The sequence below is a fragment of the Eriocheir sinensis genome, chromosome 1 (assembly GCF_024679095.1).
Source record: "Eriocheir sinensis breed Jianghai 21 chromosome 1, ASM2467909v1, whole genome shotgun sequence".
In the NCBI taxonomy this organism is placed as follows: Eukaryota; Metazoa; Arthropoda; class Malacostraca; order Decapoda; family Varunidae; genus Eriocheir; species Eriocheir sinensis.
In genome coordinates this window covers 5,673,612-5,693,988 of record NC_066509.1, presented here as the reverse complement: position 1 = coordinate 5,693,988, position 20,377 = coordinate 5,673,612, and the positions used below count along the sequence as shown (strand labels likewise).

Here is a 20,377-nt window from a genome sequence, read left to right as displayed (position 1 = left end):
ATGTGTAGGTAGTTCAAATGCTCACTATGCATTCTTAATGTAGTTTGGTACCTAACATGCACTCGATAGTCGATTTCCCAGACAAAATCCCAGTCAGCAATTGCCAGACATAAGCAAAAATAGAAGTCTGGGCCAAAAAGCTGTGGTATGGCAACGTCCAGCTGTTGTATGCCTGACCAAGCCCAGGTAATGAAACACAAGTCAAGCCATATGTCAGATTCCATTCCCCAGTCAATGTCCACAACCCAAACTAGGTGGCCATGCGTGTGCCGGAACTACTTGTTTTTAGTTGTCTTGGGCTGTTCAGTGACTGTGCTGTGACCTTACATTTGCTTATAAAAACTTGGATGTTAATCTTTCTTGTTGATGTTAATCTTTCTTAAATGTGCTTGAAAAAGTAAGGCAAAAGTGCAGGGAAGGTACTGAATACTGGTGATGACCACACCAAGTAGTTAAACATCCGTGAATGGGCCGCGGCCCCAGGACTGCAGCAATTCCAGATTCCCAGACTTTTATGGTTCCCGGACACGTACTTCCTCTATTAGTCTGGAAAATCGAGTCGAGTGTATATTACATCTAGGCTTCTGTATTAGATATACTCAAAACAAAAACAAAAAAGAAAAATGTATATTAAGGTCCAATAGTAAAGTATTCCATCTTCTCAGTTAAGCAATCAACCTTAATTATTTAGCCCAATGTCTTTATGGCAACTGAATAAATCCATTCCTAGCTTATCCCTTCCTTTGCCAAATATGTCATTACGGTTTGCAACTAACCTAATCTGCAAGAATGGCTCAAAGTTCATTCTATTTTTAATTTTATTTCTAACCTGATGAAAACATTTTTTTAGAGGTCTACAAAAAATATACATAATAAATAAAAACAGGAAAATATTTTATATGTGCAGAACACCTAAACATGGAAAGCAGCTTGTAGGAAGTAAAGGACGTCTCATAAATGATTTAGGCATCAGGTATCATTTTTTGCCCAATCGAATTTGTGTTGCCTTATAGTTTGTTACACTTGTGCAACTGGTCAGCTATTGTTAAATATCTTCAGCAATGGCATTCAACCTAATCAAAAATATGTAAAGATAAGTTGCTCATTACTCTATAACATTATTCTGCAACACTGGCATAAATTAGTGTCTGGTGCAAATGGTGACAGAGGAAATTAATTACCACAGTAGGGGAGAGCAGTGATGATTCAGACAGCGGGATGGTTCGGACATCACATTTGTTGTAAAATGTACGAGACTGAGTGTCGCAAGATCTTGTGTGAATGTGAAACTATTTTGCCCTGGCCCACATGGGATAACCACACTCTATGGGCTGTACTTTTTGATGCAATTCAGATTTTATTTTTTCGCATCTCCTATGTAATATTTTCAGGGTGTATAATAAGCTCTCACTTTCCAAATGTCAAGTACCATATTGTGAATTATTATGGTGAAGCAGCGATGCACGGCGATGGTATTGCCGTAAAACACGAATACTTAGATCTCGTGCTGGAAGTGGAGTGTGACCACCCATTTATTTTTTAAAGATTTGTGATGATTTGGACAGTTGATTTTTTATTATTTTTATTAATTTTATTTCAGTTTAAATGATATATGCATTGCAACAATTATAAAAAGGTTAAGTTGAATGATTAATATTCAGATTTTGTGCACATGAAGGAAGAAGGGAGACATAATTCCATAATTCTTGAGATATTTGTTATGGTTTTCCTTGTTTATTCCGTTCTTTTATAAATAGAGGATATTTTCGCACTTACACTAATGTCTCGGAACTGATCATTTCTTGTTTACTAACTACTCAAATTTAAGTTATATTTAAACAGTGCTGAGTAAAATGAGTGTTTGTACCATCCGTCTCACTGGCCGAACCACCACCACAGGTAAGGATGGTTCAGGCAATTTAGAACCATGTGTTCCATCATCTAGTGTTGAAGACTGGAAATAGCCAGGAGTGTGACATGAACAATATAAAGAGCCAAATGATGAATGAACATTTTGAGATCAACAAAATAACACTGCTGCTTCAACTTTTTTTCTAAAAATATTTTTTTTAAATGTGGCCAAATCGTCATTGCTCTCCCTTGTTTGTTCCACTGTCATAAAAATACACTTGCCAAAACAGACACTACTGCTCAGGTACACAGGTTTATTATTAGCAAAGAGCTCCCATGATACATCCTAACCATTATCAAAATAAACTAAATGATGGGGGTAGCAGTCCTTAAATGGAATAGTAAGTCATGAGAGCCTTTGCAACACACGGGCCACGTTGTTTATCTGGTCTGAGGCAGGGAAGGACCTCCTGACCTGACCCGACCCTTGCAACACTGCCCCTGACTGGTCCTGGAGGCTATAGCTTGTTCGGGGGGACAGACACGTTTACTGTGACACCACCGTACAGTCATGGGTGCCAGGCCCTTGGGGGGAGCACACGGAATCCTGGCAACACCGAGACCACTGGGCAGCGGCAGGGGTGTGTGGCAGGGCGAGGCTGCTGGAGGTTGCCCGGGCGACGAGGCACAAACAAACGGTGACCTGGAATGGCGGAGGCCCCACCTGCCGCCTCCACGCCCCCCACCACCCCCTGGCTGCCTCCGTGCCCAAGCCTAAGCACCTCTCCACCCTATCAAGTCCTCACCCCGTCCACCGAGCCGTGTGTGCGCCGCGGCAGGACTTGGCAGCCACTCTCTCTCCTCCTCTCCGTCAGTGTGTTTACATCATGCCGTCGCCTAGCAACCGTCCGCCACTTGAGCTTTTTTTTTCTTCTTTTCAGCAGGGGAACAGTATAACGTCGCCTCGGTGAACCTTAGGAATGGCTGCAGCTTAATTCCCATTACGTAAAGTGAGGCCAACAAAGAGACCTAGCTGAAACTCCTAATAAATCAATGTCTGCTTCCCGGTCCCTTCATTAGTATCAGATAAGGATATATTGATTTGGCCATCGATCGATCTTCTTCCTGATTTTTTTTTATTTTTTTTTTATCCGATGCAACCTTGCACGTAATCCCAATAAAATTCATACCCTGCCGAGCATACCCTATGGTTAGGGTGACTATCCGTCCCTTAAAATAGCTAAGGAATTAATCGTTCGATCCTTATTGGAGAATGAAATGATGCGTTCCATTTTTATCCAAATACAGAGTGAGAGAGTGAGCTGTTGCGTTTTGAGCCACGTACGGAACGCCATTTAATTGTTCCATATTTGGCGGTCTGAATGTGCAAGCAGATCAAATTCAACAATTTAAAACTGTATATAGTGATGGCATTTTTCGGTCCTTCACAAAAGCAGTCCGTAAAATGTATTTGTCAAGGGTCATCACGTAGTGTAAAGTACGCGGCGAAACTATTTCATATTTTCATGATATGTAGAATATTCAACATCACTGGACTGGCACCACCACCTCCGTTACGGACCCAAAAGTAGGGATGGGCAAGTACCGTTAATTTGAATACCGGTAGTACCGGTACCGAAAACTCAGGTACCGTTAGTACCGGTACCGGTACCGGTACCCAAAGGAGTTTTTTTTTTCTTAATGACTTCTGATGAAATTCCCAAACAAATTTCCTGTAAAGAAAACTCTCTCTTCCTTCAACTTAATATCAACTAGAGTAGAAATGCAACGTTTAGGAGCCTTCTGATTAATGTAAAATCACTTAGGTTTAAGGACAGACCACCTAGTCTGTACCATATGGGGTCTGTGTGGTCTAATTTTCTATGTAAATCTATGTAAATCTCTCTCTCTCTCTCTCTCTCTCTCTCTCTCTCTTTCTGAATGAAGTGAATATTAATTTTTTGGAAAAAAATTAGCATGTATAGTAGTTATTATGGATGTACTCGATCATAGTCTAATAACAATAAAAATATTTATTAACAACCTAAAAAGAAAAAGAATCGGACATGAAGAATTATCCAGTAACTCCAATAAATAAATAAAATAATAAAATAATGGAAACGGGAGCTGTGATGGAAACGGAAAGCAGGACAAAATGGTGGGAACTTGGGGAGACGGTCAGCGGGGCAGTGACTCAGCGTCTACACACAGGGCCCATACCGCGTGATACCACATGGAGGCGGGCGGGCGAGCGCCGAGCGTCGCTAAGATCCAAACGGTACTGGTACTAGCGGCAATGAGCAGTGCCGAGTGATCATTAAGCTTCCCGGAACCCAAGTGATCATGATGCTTCGCGGTACCAGTACCGATATCAGTTATCGATACCAGTACCGGCGAGTGATCATTAAGCTTCCCGGAACCCAAGTGATCATGATGCTTCGCGGTACCAGTACCGATACCAGTTATCGGTACCAGGTACCGGTACCTGGTACCGATAAGGTTAATGATCACTCGCCGGTACTGGTATCGATAACTGATATCGGTACTGGTACCGCGAAGCATCATGATTGCTTGGGTTCCGGGAAGCTTAATGATCACTCGGCACTGCGCATTGCCGTTAGGATCTTAGTGACGCTCGGTGCTCGCCCGCCTCCATGTGGTATGAGCCCTGTGTGTAGACGCCGAGTCACTGCCCCGCTGACCGTCTCCCCAAGTTCCCACCATTTTGTCCTGCTTTCCGTTTCCATCACAGCTCCCGTTTCCATTATTTTATTTATTTATTGGAGTTACTGGATAATTTTTCATGTCCGATTCTTTTCTTTTTAGTTGCTAATAAATATTGTTATTGTTATTAGAATATGAGAGAGTACCCACTACCAATATCACAGAGATATCTACTCACTAAGTGGTGAGCTCTCTCTCTCTCTCTCTCTCTCTCTCTCTCTCTCTCTCTCTCTCTCTCTCTCTCTCTCTCTCTCTCTCGCCTGCTACACCTCCAATATTTAATCATCTTATATAATTCATCATGCAATTCTTTATAGCCAGAAACTCTCGCCAAGGGATTCAAACTTTTTTCGTTAATGCTTTATTGGATAAAATTAATATGATCTCTCTCTCTCTCTCTCTCTCTCTCTCTCTCTCTCTCTCTCTCTCTCTCTCTCTCTCTCTCTCTCTCTCTCTCTCTCTCTCTCTCTCTCTCTCCTACTCACCTCCAATATTTAATCATTTTATATAATCCCTCGTCAAATTCTTTATCGCCACAAACTCTCGCCCAGGGATTCAAACTCTTTTTCGTTGATGCTTTTTTGGATAAATATGATCTCTCTCTCTCTCTCTCTCTCTCTCTCTCTCTCTCTCTCTCTCTCTCTCTCTCTCTCTCTCTCTCTCTCTCTAAAAGTTAACGAGTCATACGAATTTAACAATGGCAAGTAAAAAGAAAATGAAGTCTTGGGTTAAAAGTTAGTGAGTCCCACGAGTCTTTAGAAAACGCTAATATATATTGTTATTGTTATTAGACTATGATCGAGTACCCACTACCCATATCACCGAGATATCCACTTACTAAGTGGTGATCTCTCTCTCTATCTCTCTGAATGAAGTGAATATTTATTTTTTCGATAAAAAAATAGCATGTATAGTTATTATGGATGTACTCGATCATAGTCTAATAACAATAACAATATTTATTAGCAACCTAAAAAAAAAATCGGACATGAAGAATTATCAATAAATCCAATAAATAAATCCGAGCAACTGGTACCGGTACCGAGCAATCTGGTACCGGTACCGTACCGTTTAGCTGGTACCGTTAGTACCGGTACTGGTACCGGTACCTGCCCACCCCTACCCAAAAGTTAACTTGAGTTCATCTCTGGACGGGCTCCGTGTGGGGCCCGGGCTCCGTTATTGATGACCTCACTGACGGTCAACGGATCCGTGAAAACGGAATAGTGGGACCCCCCCCCCCATCAGGGGAGGATAGAGAAATTTTAGAGTTGCCACCCGTTTCTTAAAATACAGATTCGTTCCGAATTGGAGTGAGATATTGCGTTTCGTATTTTTCTGAACTCAGGGTGGCAACCAGAGACTATATATAGTCTCCGGGTGGCAATGTACCGTACCTATGATTATTCGGGGCGTGTCTTCATCAGATATGCAGCGCCATGAACAACCACGATCATCGAGAGAGGAGGAAAAATCCTTCAGTAAACTCCCGTCCACACTGGCCATCAAGCTGTGCAGTGCGTGTGCTGTATGAATAGTGTTGCCAACAGTTCGGTAACTCCCTTTTAGACCAAGTACAAACATATTGGAAATGCATGAGGTAGGTATACTCTTCACGTAGGGTAGATTTACCCTAATCATGGCATGCAGTGCTGTACGTCTGCTGTGAGTCAGTCCGGTGGCATTCCTCCTGACTGGGAAGGGGAGCTGGCTGTTCCTACCTGGAAAAGGAAAGGGGACCGACAGGACTGCAACAATCACCGTGGTATTACACTATGCGGTCTACTCGGCCATTTACACAATGACGAAAAAAACAAGTTAAATAGTGTCGAATAATAATTTATTATTATCGAGAAGACAGTTTTCTCGTAAAAATTCAACTGCTGTTTCCTCCGTCAAAATGACACGTCTATAGAAAACATTTAACAACACTGCAGCACGTTAGATAGCAGAATGAGTTAAACTGATGTTATCGGCTTCAGTGTAAGGAGGATAGTGATGTGGGTGTTCGCTGATTGTCCTTTTATATAGACCGGTCAGGAGCACTCAGGTGACAAGACAGCATAAGCTGAGGTCTCCGCAGACAGGTCAGCTCATAACATAACTTAATATAGACAACGGTGACTGTGGCCAGGTAATTACTTAGGCAGGGAGCTAGTTGTACCCAAGAAGCTTCTCCTACTCAAGTCCGGGGTAGTTTGAGCCTGTTTCGCCTGAGTTTACCCCCGCGAGAAGTTCCGCCAGCCCCATGAGTCGAGGTCGAGGCTCGCGCCCCGACCCCGACCTCTACTTTTTAATTTGTTTTTAGCTAGGGTAATTTTTTTTTGTGGAGGAGGGGGTGCAAGCCCCTCCCCCCAACCAGCCCTGATCATTGGTTGGTCTAACTGTGCTCGCCATAGGGCAGGGACGCAGGACCCCTGGGGGGATTAATCCCCCGGTTACCCAAAGAAAGAAGCGTGAACAGAAGAGAGAGAAAGCGGGGAAAGACAGCTCGGAGGAGGTTGAGGGCGCTGCATTCCTCATTCAGAGAGACCTGCCCCTACCCTGGTTATTTGGTTACCACCCAGCGTATTGAAATGGTTAGCATACTTGTTGCTAACTATTTCGGTTTGTCACTTAGTGTAGCATTTCCACTGGAGAAACACTACAGCAAATGAGTGGATGTTGGGCGCCCCCAACTATATATAGTGAAATGATTATATAAAAATAGTAACTTTTTATATAGATATCTTAAAATGGTTTTAATACAAGATCGTCAACATATTGAAGTGTTCATATATGATTTTTTATGCACCTATATTAAATTTTTGTCGCGTCAAGAAGGTTTTTCGTTGCGGCGCGTGAAACGAGTCAGATTCGGCGAATGTTCCTCGCGACTTCTGGTCGAGCTCGAGCAAAAACTACTAAAGCTAGGAAGGCGTGCTTGGTGGCAAATGAAAGCTCTTTTAATACAGATTAATAATCAGAAAAAAATGGAAAGCATTAAATAAATAAAAAAAGTTGTTAGCAAAAAATTAGGAAGTGTCCAAATCGCGGCAAAAGGGTCCAAAACATGCTATTTTGTGACGGCTCGACGACGAACTTGGAATCGAACTATCAAAAAATCCTTCGAGTCGGTCAAACTACATTGCCAAAAGGGGCTACAAGTCAAATTACAGCCTTCTAGAGGCAATAGCAAGGCCACACTAGACGGAATGGTGGAGGGGCTTCTCGGTGCAAATTGGCCAAGTTGATTTGGACAGACTATAGTTTATAAGTCTGTGATTGAGGACATTCCAGGCGACTTAATTTTCGTATAAAGCTTTCGCAAAAAGAAAGAAGAAAAGGCAAAGTTAATGTTAATCATAAATTCCTAGTCATTATTTAACATTTTTCTTTATCATCGACTGTGCGTGTGGGGTCCTTCTAATCAATGTCCTCGATCACACCTGAGATTACTATCCATATTTTGTGTGGATGTCGTGTCGGTGGCCGGCTCGTTCGACGAAAAATCCTAAAATACAAGAACAAACAAGGTATGTGACTCATTTTAACATATTTTTACTATTTCACTATTGAAAAAAAAAATGACCAACAGGAATAATATGCAACGTATACAGACGACGTGATGGAAAATCTGAAATTTATTCTACTAAACCTTACTCTGTTTATAATCTGGCTAATCTCGTGAATCAACGATAACACTTCGGCTACAGTATAACCTCAATAGATAACTCATTCTACATTTGTTTGCTTGTTAAACGAGTCTCTCTCTCTCTCTCTCTCTCTCTCTCTCTCTCTCTCTCTCTCTCTCTCTCTCTCTCTCTCTCTCTCTCTCTCTCTGTTTTAACCTCAGCGTACTATGTGGTGGCTCACAATGATGGCGGCGGCGGCGGCGACGACGGCGGCAGCAGGGTCCCCGACAGAACACTACCGGGTGCTGATTCTGAGCCCTTTGGCGAGCCGGAGTCAGTATCATCTCTGCTCCTCCCTTGCTGAGGCTCTGGGAGGCGCTGGCCATGACGTCACCCTCGTCACCTCCTTTAATTCTAAATCCTCCTCAAAGTACGTTAATACAATCATCATATCATCTTCATTCCTGCTTAAGTCTATATGTTGACATTTAGAGCTTGAGGTCTGTCAGCGCTAATCGGCATAAAATACACAACAGATTGTAAAACGTCTATGTTGTAACTAAGACCTAAGTATAGATAATTTGTAGTGTGACAATTTTCAAGATATAGCCTATAATTTATGAAATGCCGTAATCACAGTCATTTATTAATAAGCTGAAAATTGCAGTAAATTTACAGACGTATTGACGTACTGAACAGAGGTGGGCAAGTGCGGTACTTTACGCGGTAGTGCGGTAGTACCGCATCACAAAAAAAGTACCGCACTACCGCAAACTTTCTAAACATACCGCACTACCGCGGACCGCACTAAAAAATCCTGCGGTAATCTTTGCGGTACTTAGAAAACTATTGAAGACATTTGCAGCGCGCATTGCTCACAATTTTTTTTTTTTTACAGTGAATTGGATTCAATCAGTCAATCGGTATCAGTCATCAGAATCAGTGATTCAATCATTCTGACTTTTCAGTTATTGTTCAAAATTAAATACCAAATGAACAACTCGGAGTAAATCTGTTCGTCACTCAACCCAAGGCGGCGCGCCATGACTGCCTCTGACGATGACTGTACGTAGCCTGCATGGCAGTGTATACAACAGTACAGGCAAGCACTAACACGATCGCCGCTCAATCTCATGTCCCGTACAAATTTTTCTTTGATGCATACCATAGACCATACTATATACTATATATTTTTTTTAACTTCATTGTAACTTCTCTATTTTATCATTCTCTCTCTCTCTCTCTCTCTCTCTCTCTCTCTCTCTCTCTCTCTCTCTCTCTCTCTCTCTCTCTCTCTCTCTCTCTCTCTCTCTCTCTCTCTCTCTCTCTCTCTCTCTCTCTCTCTCTTTTCAATGTAGCCAAGATCAATATTATTTGATTATAATAATAATAATAATAATAATAATAATAATAATAATAATAATAATAATAATAATAATAATTATTATTATTATTATTATTATTATTATTATTATTATTATTATTATTATTATTATTATTATTATTATTATTATTATTATTATTATAATTATCTCCTCGTTGAAATTTCCACGTGGTTTCTTCGCTGAGGCCTGAGACGCCAGTGCTTAGAGTTTTCCCACGGTGTGTTTTGTCTTGATATGTTGGACAGTTTGAATACTGTTTCACTGTTCCCGCCATGACTTTCCTATATTAGTAATCTTTCGTTTTCGCTCAAACGCCGGGGAATTCCTCCCCTCCCTCCCCTCCTCCCCTGCCCCTTCACTCCCCCATATCCTCCCTGGCTAGTGCTACTGCAGCTGTCGCACCACCCTTCCTTCCTTCACCCCCCCCCCTCCCCCCACTTCCTCCTCTCTCACATGACGCTGATCTCCTCCTCCCCATTCCCTGTTCTCTCCCTCCTCCCTCGGAAAGTTGCATTCCCTTCCCTCCCCCTCCTCTACTCCCCTGTCCCCCCTTTCCTCCTCCCTTACCTCCCTCTCTCCCTCCCCCAGTCCTCCTTTATTTTTTTTTATCTCACAAGTTATTAGTTAGTCAATAGATAGCCAGGATAGGAACTGAAGTATTTTTTTTATATTGACTAGTGACTACCGCTACCGCAGTACCGCACATCGCGTACCGCACAGGGAAAGAAAAAAATGGGACCGCACTACCGCAACCGCACTACTGATTTTTCAGTACCGCGCCCACCTCTGATATTGAAGGTGTCTTTGGGTAAACTGCCTGTCAGAAAACCTTTGCCATCGGTCTCCACCTCCACCCTCCAACACCATCATATTACGTTTCTATCTTAAGGACTTATTAATGTATAGATCTAATAATAAAGGTTGCAATTATACTCATTTAGAAAATCGAGTCTTTGCCAGGAAGGGCACATTTTTTCTTATCTTTTTTTCAGACATGCGGTGCGTCACGTGCACACGGGCGCTAACAACAGTATGCTGGAGGAGATGAACCTGTTTGAACTTCACGACAACCCAAGCAACACGTTTTCAGTGTTTGTGGAGGTATTTCGTATCATCGGAAGACAGATGTGGGAAAAAGAAAACATAAAGCAGCTCTGGAGGGAAAGAAACACTTTCCACGCCATCGTCATCATCAGCTACATCAACGAGATGGCAACACCCTTTCTGCTGGACTACCAAGGCGTCTACATCAGTCTTTGCACACCTGGCATCGAAATTCGTACATTTTCAAACCAAGCCAATTGGCTTCCCTTCTCCGTGGTGCCAAGCATCTTCACGGACTTCACCCAACAAATGACTTTTCTCGAGAGAGCAATCAATCCTCTTAACTACCTTTTACATTGTATATCCTATTCCCTTACCATGTTGCCAGCAGCTCAGAATCTTCTTCAAGAGTTTTTCCCCGATATGCCGCCTTTGCGGACGCTTTATTCCAACAGCTCTCTCACGCTCATCAACGGCCACTTTTCCATCGACGGACAAGTTCCTCTCCTGCCCACCCAAGTGGAGATCGGCACCATCAACACCAAGAGGCCTGAGACTTTGCCGCAGGTGAGGAGTACGAAGCTGCTGCCTTGGCTGGAAGGACAAAGAATAAAACATTACAGATCAGTTATGTAACGCATCATACTTATAAAACCGGGAACAAATATTAACTGATGTTTTATATCTAACACTTTTCCGTACTGATACTTTCACAAGGTGGGTGAGTGTTTCATGGATATTGTGAATATTGAAAAAAAAAGTTTATAGTAAGAAATGTCATATGCAAATACCACTGAAATATATTAGTGCAGACGCCGCTCTGTTGCAGGACCTGAAGGAGTTTGTGGAAGGAGCCGGCGAGGACGGGGTCGTCCTCTTCAGTCTTGGCAGTATAGCAAAGAGTACCCACATACCTCAGAGATATAAGGTATACACACACACACACACACACACACACACACACACACACACACACACACACTTACTCACTTCATGTTGTCTTTTTCACAAAATTTAATGTAGATACCGTTTGTGAATTAATCTTTCAATCAATCAATCATTCACTCGCAAACAAACTAAGAACGATAAATAATGCCAGATAAAGTAAAGAATTATATTCTGACCGCTCCATTTATTTACAAACATTGTAGCCCAAGAAGGTGATAAACTTAATATCAGTTATCTAACAAATCATAAAAGCGGAAAAAATTTCAGTGTCAAAAACTATTTCGTACTGATGCTTTCACAAGTCTGGTAAAGGTTTCGTTGATATTATGTATCATCCTTGTGAGTAATTTTGCATGTTAATAATATTTTCTTGGTGTTCAGAAACTAAAGTAACTTCTACAATTGTGTTTCAGGATATCTTGGTGGAGGCCTTCCGGAGGCTGCCTCAGCGAGTGGTGTGGAAGTACGAAGGCGACGACCTTCAGCTGCCACCCAACGTGCTGGCCAAGGCGTGGGTTCCCCAGCAGGACCTCCTCGGTGAGTTGGTGGCCACGGCGAAAAGTCACGAATGGAATTCGCCTTCATTCATCAGAAAAAAATAAAGAAACCTGACACTCTTATACTCCTCACGTATTATGCAATTTTGTATTTGATTTGCGGGACGTTGAGTTGAGAGTAGCCATGTAAAACTCACTGGAAGATCACAAATAGCTTATCTACATGTGCCTTGACTGATCAGGACACAACAGGACAAGACTCTTCATCTCTCACTGTGGCAACCTGGGACTGCAGGAGGCCCAGTACCACGGTGTGCCAGTCCTTGCCCTGCCTCTCGCCTTTGATCAGCCGCGCAACGCCCACCGGATGGCCAAGAATGGCTACGGTTTGGTCCTGCACTGGAACGAGCTGTCCGTCGAGGCCTTGTTGGAGGCCGTCAACACTCTCCTTTACAATCCGAAGTAAGTACCATTCTGCCACTCACAGGGGTTCCTTTGTTTTGTGCGCTAGTCCTTTTCCTTCATAAATGGACAATGAGTGACTGGACAGTTGGTCGACCGATATTTGGCCGAACGTACATTTCGTAGAACGGACATTTAGTTGTGTATATCTATATAGCTTTAAGTTTTGAAATTAAACAGCAAACGGCTGGGTGTGTAACTGTCATTCTCTGCTCACACCCACTGTGCCATCCTTCAAAATTGTAGGTCGTCAATGGAATGCTTAGGGTTTCTCTCCACCATGGCCCACATACTGATTTTTAATGCTGGTCTTCGTCGTCTTCCACATTAAAACACCTATGCAGGTCGCTTCAAAGTAATCAAAAGACTCATAGAAGGTCATCCGTTTCAGAGAAAGACAACGATTCACCACAATGCAGTCTAGTATAGAAAATAAGGATCATCCAGGTTGGGAGTTGACAGTCAGGAGTGGTATTGAAAAAACCAAGAGAGTAGAAGATTTTAGGCACAGCACTGATGTGCAGTCTGTCATTGAGAAATGTGAGGCATATTCCAAAACTGATTTACTGAGAGCAACAACCCACAATCACACTACCTTGTTGCAAGCCGTTGGCATCCCTCTGACACTAAATCCCACTCTTGTACGTAGATAAACTTGTAAATAATTTAAGCTTCATTCACATCCTCTCTGTAACATCCTCTTTGACCCCCAGGTACCGAGAAAAGCTGCAGGCGGTGTCGCAAGCCCTGCAGGACCAAAAGGAGACACCTGCGGAGCGGGCCATTTGGTGGGTGGAGTACGCCATCCGTCACAAGGGTGCTCCATACATGGTCTACGCGGGGAAGCGCCTCCACTACCTGCAGTACGTCATGGCTGACGTTGTCGTTTTTTGGCTTACAGTTCTTGTGTCGTGGCTCCTGCTCTCAGTCTACTGCCTGAGGAGATGTATCCAATGGTGCACGAACCCCCATAGACATGACAGCAAACACAAGAAGTTCAACTGACTTTATTTACATTTTGATGCCTCAGTTTTACAGTCATTTTTCTACTTGTTTGCTTGTAAGGATGTGTAAGTCATATTAAAAAAAAATATGAACCACTTTCTATTAAAAAAAATTATAAATATGTGAAAAAAACTAGAAGGGATCATATATGATATGGCAGAACTAACAATATTCTCAACAGCAGGAAAGTTCGTGAGATCCGTAAATTACACATAGACAGTATCGAAGAAGCTCTCACTGTGCAATGGCGTAAGCATGGAAATCACGAAGAGAAGACTAAGATCAGGTATTGGCAGCCATCAGTTGCTCTAAAAGATGCAAATGTCAATATCACGTAAAATACGGAGGAAGTAGTTAGAATTGAGGGAAAAAAACATCACTGAACTGTACAGTGATCAGGGTAGGCAGGTGGATGATAATCAGATGCACACACAGACAAACCAACAGCAACGACAACAGAAAAACTTCAAATTTTCGTTCTCATGAGGTAAAGACTTAGTATGCTAGGGAATTTTTTTTTTTCCGTTATCGATTTTTTCCACTCACCAAATTGAAAACAACACAACCAGTCTTGCATGGCTGGCAAATTTTGGTCACCTGCGACACACACACACACACACACACACACACACACACACACACACACACACATTCACACACTACATCGTTAAGGTTATCAAGTATTTCCTGCTAAACATACAGTGACATTTAGTTCAAGCTTTTAGGACAGCTGACGTACTAACCTCAGTCAGCGTCACCTTGCCATCCTTTCCTAGATGTTGGTAATATAAATTTAAGCGGTCCGGACAACAAATATTTCGGGAAAATAAAGTGATTTTTTTTCCTACGCGAGAAATGCGAATTAAGAATTTCATGTGTCAAAATTACGCATTTTCAATTTGAAATACTAAAAAACGAAACATTTTGATATAAATATCCCCGGGAAGATTTTTTCCCCTCTCATATTATTTATAAAAAAAATGTCGGCTTACAATACATAAATTTTTGTTTCCATATTCATCACATGCATCCCTTATGATTCCCATTAAAATCCTAGAGTATAATTCGCTAATCCTGGACTCGCAACATGGTTTCCGTAACAACAGATCTTGTTTGTCGAATCAATTAACGTTCTATAACGAGCTTTTTGCAGTCTATGATGTTTCTAAATCACTTGATATTATTTAGTTGGACTTCCAGGATGCGTTTGATAAAGTTCCACACTACAAGTTACTTCATAAAATCAAGGAAATAGGCATCGGGGGTAAGCTTCACGAATGGATCAGGCACTGGCTAAGCAATAGAAAGCAAAGAGTTGTAATAAATGGAGTGACCTCTGAGTGGATGCCAGTCACTAGTGGTGTCCCCCAAGGCTCTGTCCTGGGACCCGTTCTCGTCGTCATTCACATCAACGACATTGACCTTGGTCTCAATAATTTCGTTAGTAAATTTGTGGACGACACGAAATTCGGCAATGCGGTACTTACAGAATGTGACAGGCGGAGCCTACAAGAAGATTTGCGTAAAATATCAGATTGGTCAGTAAAATGGGAAGTGCCTTTTAATATAAACAAGTGCCAGATTCTGCAGGTTGGATCTAGAAATATAAAGGTCTATGGAATGTGCGGCGTTAAAATTAAAAGCGTTCACTCGGTCAAAGCTCTTGACGTCACAGTCGCGTCTAACCGCAAGTTTTCCCAGCAGTGCAACGAGTCCGTTAAAAAAAGCAAACAGGATGATGGGTTTGCTTAAGAGAAATTTTTCATTCAAGAATAAAGATGTTATACGTACTACCTTTGTATAATAGTTTCGTCAGACCTCATTTGGAGTATGCCGTGCAGTTTTGGTCTCCCCACCATGCGAAAGACATTGCTAAATTAGAAAGTGTTCAGCGTAAAGCAACCAAGATGATTCCATCATTACGAAACAAACCCTACGAGGAAAGGCTGTCACATCTAAACCTGTTTTCTCTTGAAAAACGCCGCCTAAGAGGAAAACTGATCGAGTGCTTTAAAATACTTAACGGTTTTACCAACGTGGATCCGACCAAGCTGTTTGTGATGGATGATTCGACGCGAACGAGAAATAATGGCGCTAAACTCAAATGTAGACAAGTTCATTCAGATTGCACAATGTTCACTAGATCAGTTTCAACGTCATGGTGGCCGTATAACAACTGTCACTTAGGTTTAGGACAGACCACCTAGTTTGGCCCTAGGGCCTGTGTGGTCTGGTTATCTTTGTAATTCTATGTAAATCTCTCTCTCTCTCTCTCTCTCTCTCTCTCTCTCTCTCTCTCTCTCTCTCTCTCTCTCTCTCTCTCTCTCTCTCTCTCTCTCTCTCTCTCTCTCTCTCTCTCTCTCTCTCTCTCTCTCTATTATTACTAAGTAAATTATATACTTACGGTATTCGTGGCAATGCTTACAACTGGTTCAAGAGCTATCTCACAAACATAAAGTAATATACAGTATATAACAATGTGTCCTCCCCATACAGCTTCGCTCCGTGTGGTGTGCCTCAGGGATCGATTCTCGGCCCAGTATTATTTCTAATATACACTATTGACATCGTTCGCTGTACCAACAAACTAAATTATTTACTCTATGCCGATGACACCACTATTTTCCTCCAAGGAATGAATCTGGAAAATGTTGCACACACTCTAAATACTGAATTGAATAAAGTTTATAATTGGATCATAAGCAACATATTAACTTTAAATACCAACAAGACTCACTTCATGATATCCAGTCCTTTAATGACTCGACCAATACGTACAATAGTTAAAATCAACAATCTTGAATTAAATGAATTTCATGAGTTTAAATTTCTAGGAATAATCATTGATAGTAATTTAAAATGGAAAGAACATTTAAATCTAATAAAATCGAAGGTATCAGTATTAATAGGCATAGTATATAGATTAAGAGATTGTCTTAACGCAAATTGTATTCGACAAATTTATCTAACGTTAATATAGCCACACTGCTGCTGTGCTATATAGGGAGGAGCATATAAAGCCTACATCGATAGTCTCGTCACCACTAAAAAAAAAAAAAAAAAAAAAAAAAAAAAAAAAAATGTTATGGATAGTCTTTTAAAAGACGCTACGACCACACCAATGATATTTTCAGAGATTTAAAATTACTTAAAGTACCAGAGATACTTTATTTACAGAGCAGCTTTTTTGTACACAAATGTTTTAATTCCTGTAATGTTGAGCGTGACTACACAATAATCACCACCAACAACAACACAAGAAGACCCCGTATTTTACGTGTACCGTTATGAAGAACAACTCACGCCCAACAGCGTGTCATGTCAAGAGGAGCTAACATCTGGAATAATTTATCAGAAGAGTTTTTAAATTGTAGTAATATAGATTTATTTGAATGTAAACTAACTAAAACACTGTATGATAAGTATAAATAATTTTCAGTACAATTCGAAATGTCATAATTTTTTTCCTTCTTTTTTTTTTCTTTTTTGTGATTGTGAATTTCTTGGGATTTCTTTGTGCCTTTACAGTTTGCCACCAACATACAGTGTCCATTGTATATGATATATGTAGTGTGTTAATATGCCTGTGTATTCGCATGTTATTATGTTTATGATTTTGTTTACAAACATGAAATACTATATAACTTGGATGGCCTAACAAGTCCCTTGGTATGTATAATACTAATACTAATAATAATGATGATAATAATAATAATAATAATAATAATAATAATAATAATAATAATAATAATAATAATAATAATAATAATAATAATAATAATAATAATAATAATAATAATAATAATAATAATAATAATAATAATAATAATAATAATAATAATAATAATAATAATAATAATAATAATAATAATAATAATAATAATAATAATAATAATAATAATAATAATAATAATAATAATAATAATAATAATAATAATAATAATAATAATAATAATAATAATAATAATAATAATAATAATAATAATAATAATAATAATAATAATAATAATAATAATAATAATAATAATAATAATAATAATAATAATAATAATAATAATAATAGTCTTATTTCGCCCATCGGCATATATAAAGAACAGGACAAATAAACGAACGAGAACAAAATCGAGATACATATACACGTAAATAGATGACAGCTTTATAATTATATATGCGTGTGCACGGCACACTTATGCACAATCTACACGTACAGAAGGCCCAGCCACTCCCGCCGCCTAGATCCACATACATAGGCCGACCTCTGTCTGACGGAGGTGATGATGGAGTTCCCAGATTGTTTCACTCTACTCCTCATACTGTACGCGACGCAGCACAGCCAGACAGTTCATCCCGTGCCCGGTGAAGGCCAGGGATTAGCTAGTCCAGGGGTTCTTAACCGGGGGTATCCATACCCCATGGGGGTATGGGAACCAAATGCTTTGGGTATGGGACTCAATCTTTGAATATTATTATATATTTGATTTATTGATAATGGTAAGAATGATTCATTATAACTAGCACTTCTACTTAATATTTATAATTTGTGTTATTTCATGACTCTAAAATTGAATAGCACCCAGTTGATTTTTTTTTTCTTTAGAATAGATATTGAAATATTTGGAAAGCAATTAAGTGTGGTTTTAAATATGAGGACAGGGCCGTAATTTCTTGGAGGGCTTTAGCCTCCCCCCAATGTTTTCTATATTGGCCTCAAAATCCTCCTAAAAGTGCTTATTTTTCAAAAAATTTCTCCACCTGCACATGCTTGATTTGCTCGCTGTCCCCCTCCCCCCCTCCCCCCATGAACCTATGACGCCCTCTAGCCCCTCCCAAAAATCTGCCATAATTACAGGCCTGAAGGAAAAACATTAAACTACCCAAAATATTTGGCAACCTTGTCAGGAACGTCTTGCAACTCTTCGCTGTGTTTTTAATATGAATGATAGTTGAGATGTGGGCACAATCAGAGTTTGGTGATGATGATTTGAGCAGTCAAGTGAAGGGGTATGTGACCATACTGAGCAATCCAATGGGGGTCTGGGATCATCAAAAGGTTAAGAACCCCTGAGCTAGTCCATCTAGGAAGCTCCAGAAGCCGCTTGAGGATGTCGTTATGACAGACCCTAAGACGGTTCATGGAGGCAGCCCTATACCGCGACCACAGCGAGTTGCAGTACAGAGAGTAGCAGTGGCTCCTGAATAACTCCAACTTCACCTCCGTGCTGCAGAAGGAGAATTTCCTCAGCAGCGTGTTGCCGATGACTGTGAGCTTGGTGGTCTGCTTCTTGATGTCATCATCATCGGTCCGTTCCCTGTTGATGACATGGCCCAGGTATGTGAATCTATCCACAAATGTAAGTGCACTCCCACTTAGCCACGCTGGAGTGTGGCGGCGGCACTACCATGCACTCTGTCTTGGTGGTGTTGTAGACAATATCGTGCGTGTGTAAATAATCCTCAGGTCCTATTTAAAGCTTCGGCTTACTGGATCGTGCCAAATTACAATGTTTATTATGTATATAATTTTTCAAACCTTATGGCCAATAAACATATCAATCTCTCTCTCTCTCTCTCTCTCTCTCTCTCTCTCTCTCTCTCTCTCTCTCTCTCTCTCTCTCTCTCTCTCTCTCTCTCTCTCTCTCTCTCTCTCTCTGCACATATGCCAGACATTGCCAGCAGATGTGTCTGTGTGCTTGAAGACCCAGCAAGTGTGTGTGTGTGTGTGTGTGTGTGTGTGTGTGTGTGTTGGACTCAGAGAATAACGTTTAATGTTTACACCACTTTTTTTACAGGAGAGAATTTTTCCTATCCGTGATTCTATTTGTTGCAAATATCGATATAAAGTAATAGGGAGTTGTTCAAAGATAGCACGGGCCTTTGCCAATGGCGACTCGTAGCAGGATGCCGACAGACCGACTCTATCGGCTGACGTCAGCCGAGCTGACGAAGGAGGTCAGTCGACGAGGACTGGCGTGTCTCTGAATAAGTAGTATAAATATTAAATGTTATTGTCTGAGTTTTACTCACCGTAATTATTTTTTTTTACCCTGTCTCGTTTTGAAAATCGTAATATAACTGTAAAATTAATGCTTACTCCAATGTTGTCAGAAAAAATTGCACAGATGAGCTGAGTTGAGAAACATGAATATTTTCTGAACCTTCGTGTGTTGGGCGACGGAGACGTCAGACCCCGACCGTCACCAGCCGAGCAGCAGCAGCAGTGCTTGGAGGGCTTTTTATTTTTCCCATGAGCTGTTTTCGTTGCTCCAAAAAGTCTTGACTCGGCTAGGAGCTACAGTTACCTATTTTTTTTTTACAGTAAAAGAATCAGCTCGAGGGCAAAAACAAATGAAACAAACAAACAAAACAAAAAAAAAAAAAAAAAAAAACAACGCCAAGCACTGCTCCTACAAATAAGTAAAGAGTGGCCAAATGGGAGGTAAATTTCGGGGGAAGAGGTGTCTAGATACTCCCCTCTTAATAAAGGTTAAGTCGCAGGAAGGAGGAAATACAGACAAAGGAAGGCTGTTCCAGAGTTTACCAGTGAAAGGAATGAAAGAATGAAGGTGCTGGTAACTCTTACATAAGGGATTTGGACAGTATAGGGGTGAGCAAGATCGAGTAGAAAGTCGAGTGCAGCGTGGCAGCGGGAGGGGTGACGGCATGTGGTTAGCAAGTTCAGAAGAGCAGTGAACATGAACATAACGATAGAAGGTAGAAAGAGAGGCAACACTGTGGCGGAGTTTCAGCCAGTAGGAGGAGGAGAGTTGATGAGACGAGCCATTTGACTCTGTCCAAAAGAGCCGTGTATGTGGAGACCCCCACACATGAGCTGCATACGCCATACGAG

At 41.0% G+C, this 20,377-nt stretch overlaps 2 protein-coding genes across 5 annotated transcripts in view; one reads left to right on the top strand and one right to left on the bottom strand.

The window, feature by feature from the left end:
- Nucleotides 1-2,779, bottom strand: part of LOC126984706 (WD repeat-containing protein 17-like) — a 34,355-nt gene extending 31,576 nt beyond the window's left edge. The window contains exon 1 of one of the 4 annotated variants that reach the window (XM_050838897.1): nucleotides 2,658-2,779. The gene's annotated coding sequence lies outside the window, so the exon portion shown is untranslated. Of the gene's footprint in view, nucleotides 1-2,418; nucleotides 2,608-2,657 lie in introns of those variants that run through there. The other 3 variants (XM_050838758.1, XM_050838676.1, XM_050838806.1) reach the window with 3 other exon arrangements.
- A 3,218-nt stretch (nucleotides 2,780-5,997) lies between these two features.
- LOC126984667 (UDP-glucosyltransferase 2-like) lies at nucleotides 5,998-17,365 on the top strand. Its single transcript, XM_050838572.1, has 7 exons — nucleotides 5,998-6,175; nucleotides 8,411-8,619; nucleotides 10,567-11,185; nucleotides 11,448-11,546; nucleotides 11,980-12,103; nucleotides 12,306-12,525; nucleotides 13,239-17,365. Exons 1-7 carry the CDS (start codon nucleotides 6,167-6,169, stop codon nucleotides 13,528-13,530), a joined length of 1,572 nt encoding a protein of 523 aa, XP_050694529.1. The 5' UTR covers nucleotides 5,998-6,166; the 3' UTR covers nucleotides 13,531-17,365.
- The last annotated feature ends 3,012 nt before the right edge of the window (nucleotides 17,366-20,377 follow it).

Coding starts and splice junctions, on each gene's coding strand:
- LOC126984667 (XM_050838572.1), top strand. Junction 11,547..11,979: donor ACATACCTCAGAGATATAAG/GTATACACACAC, acceptor ATTGTGTTTCAG/GATATCTTGGTGGAGGCCTT. Junction 12,104..12,305: donor TCCCCAGCAGGACCTCCTCG/GTGAGTTGGTGG, acceptor TTGACTGATCAG/GACACAACAGGACAAGACTC.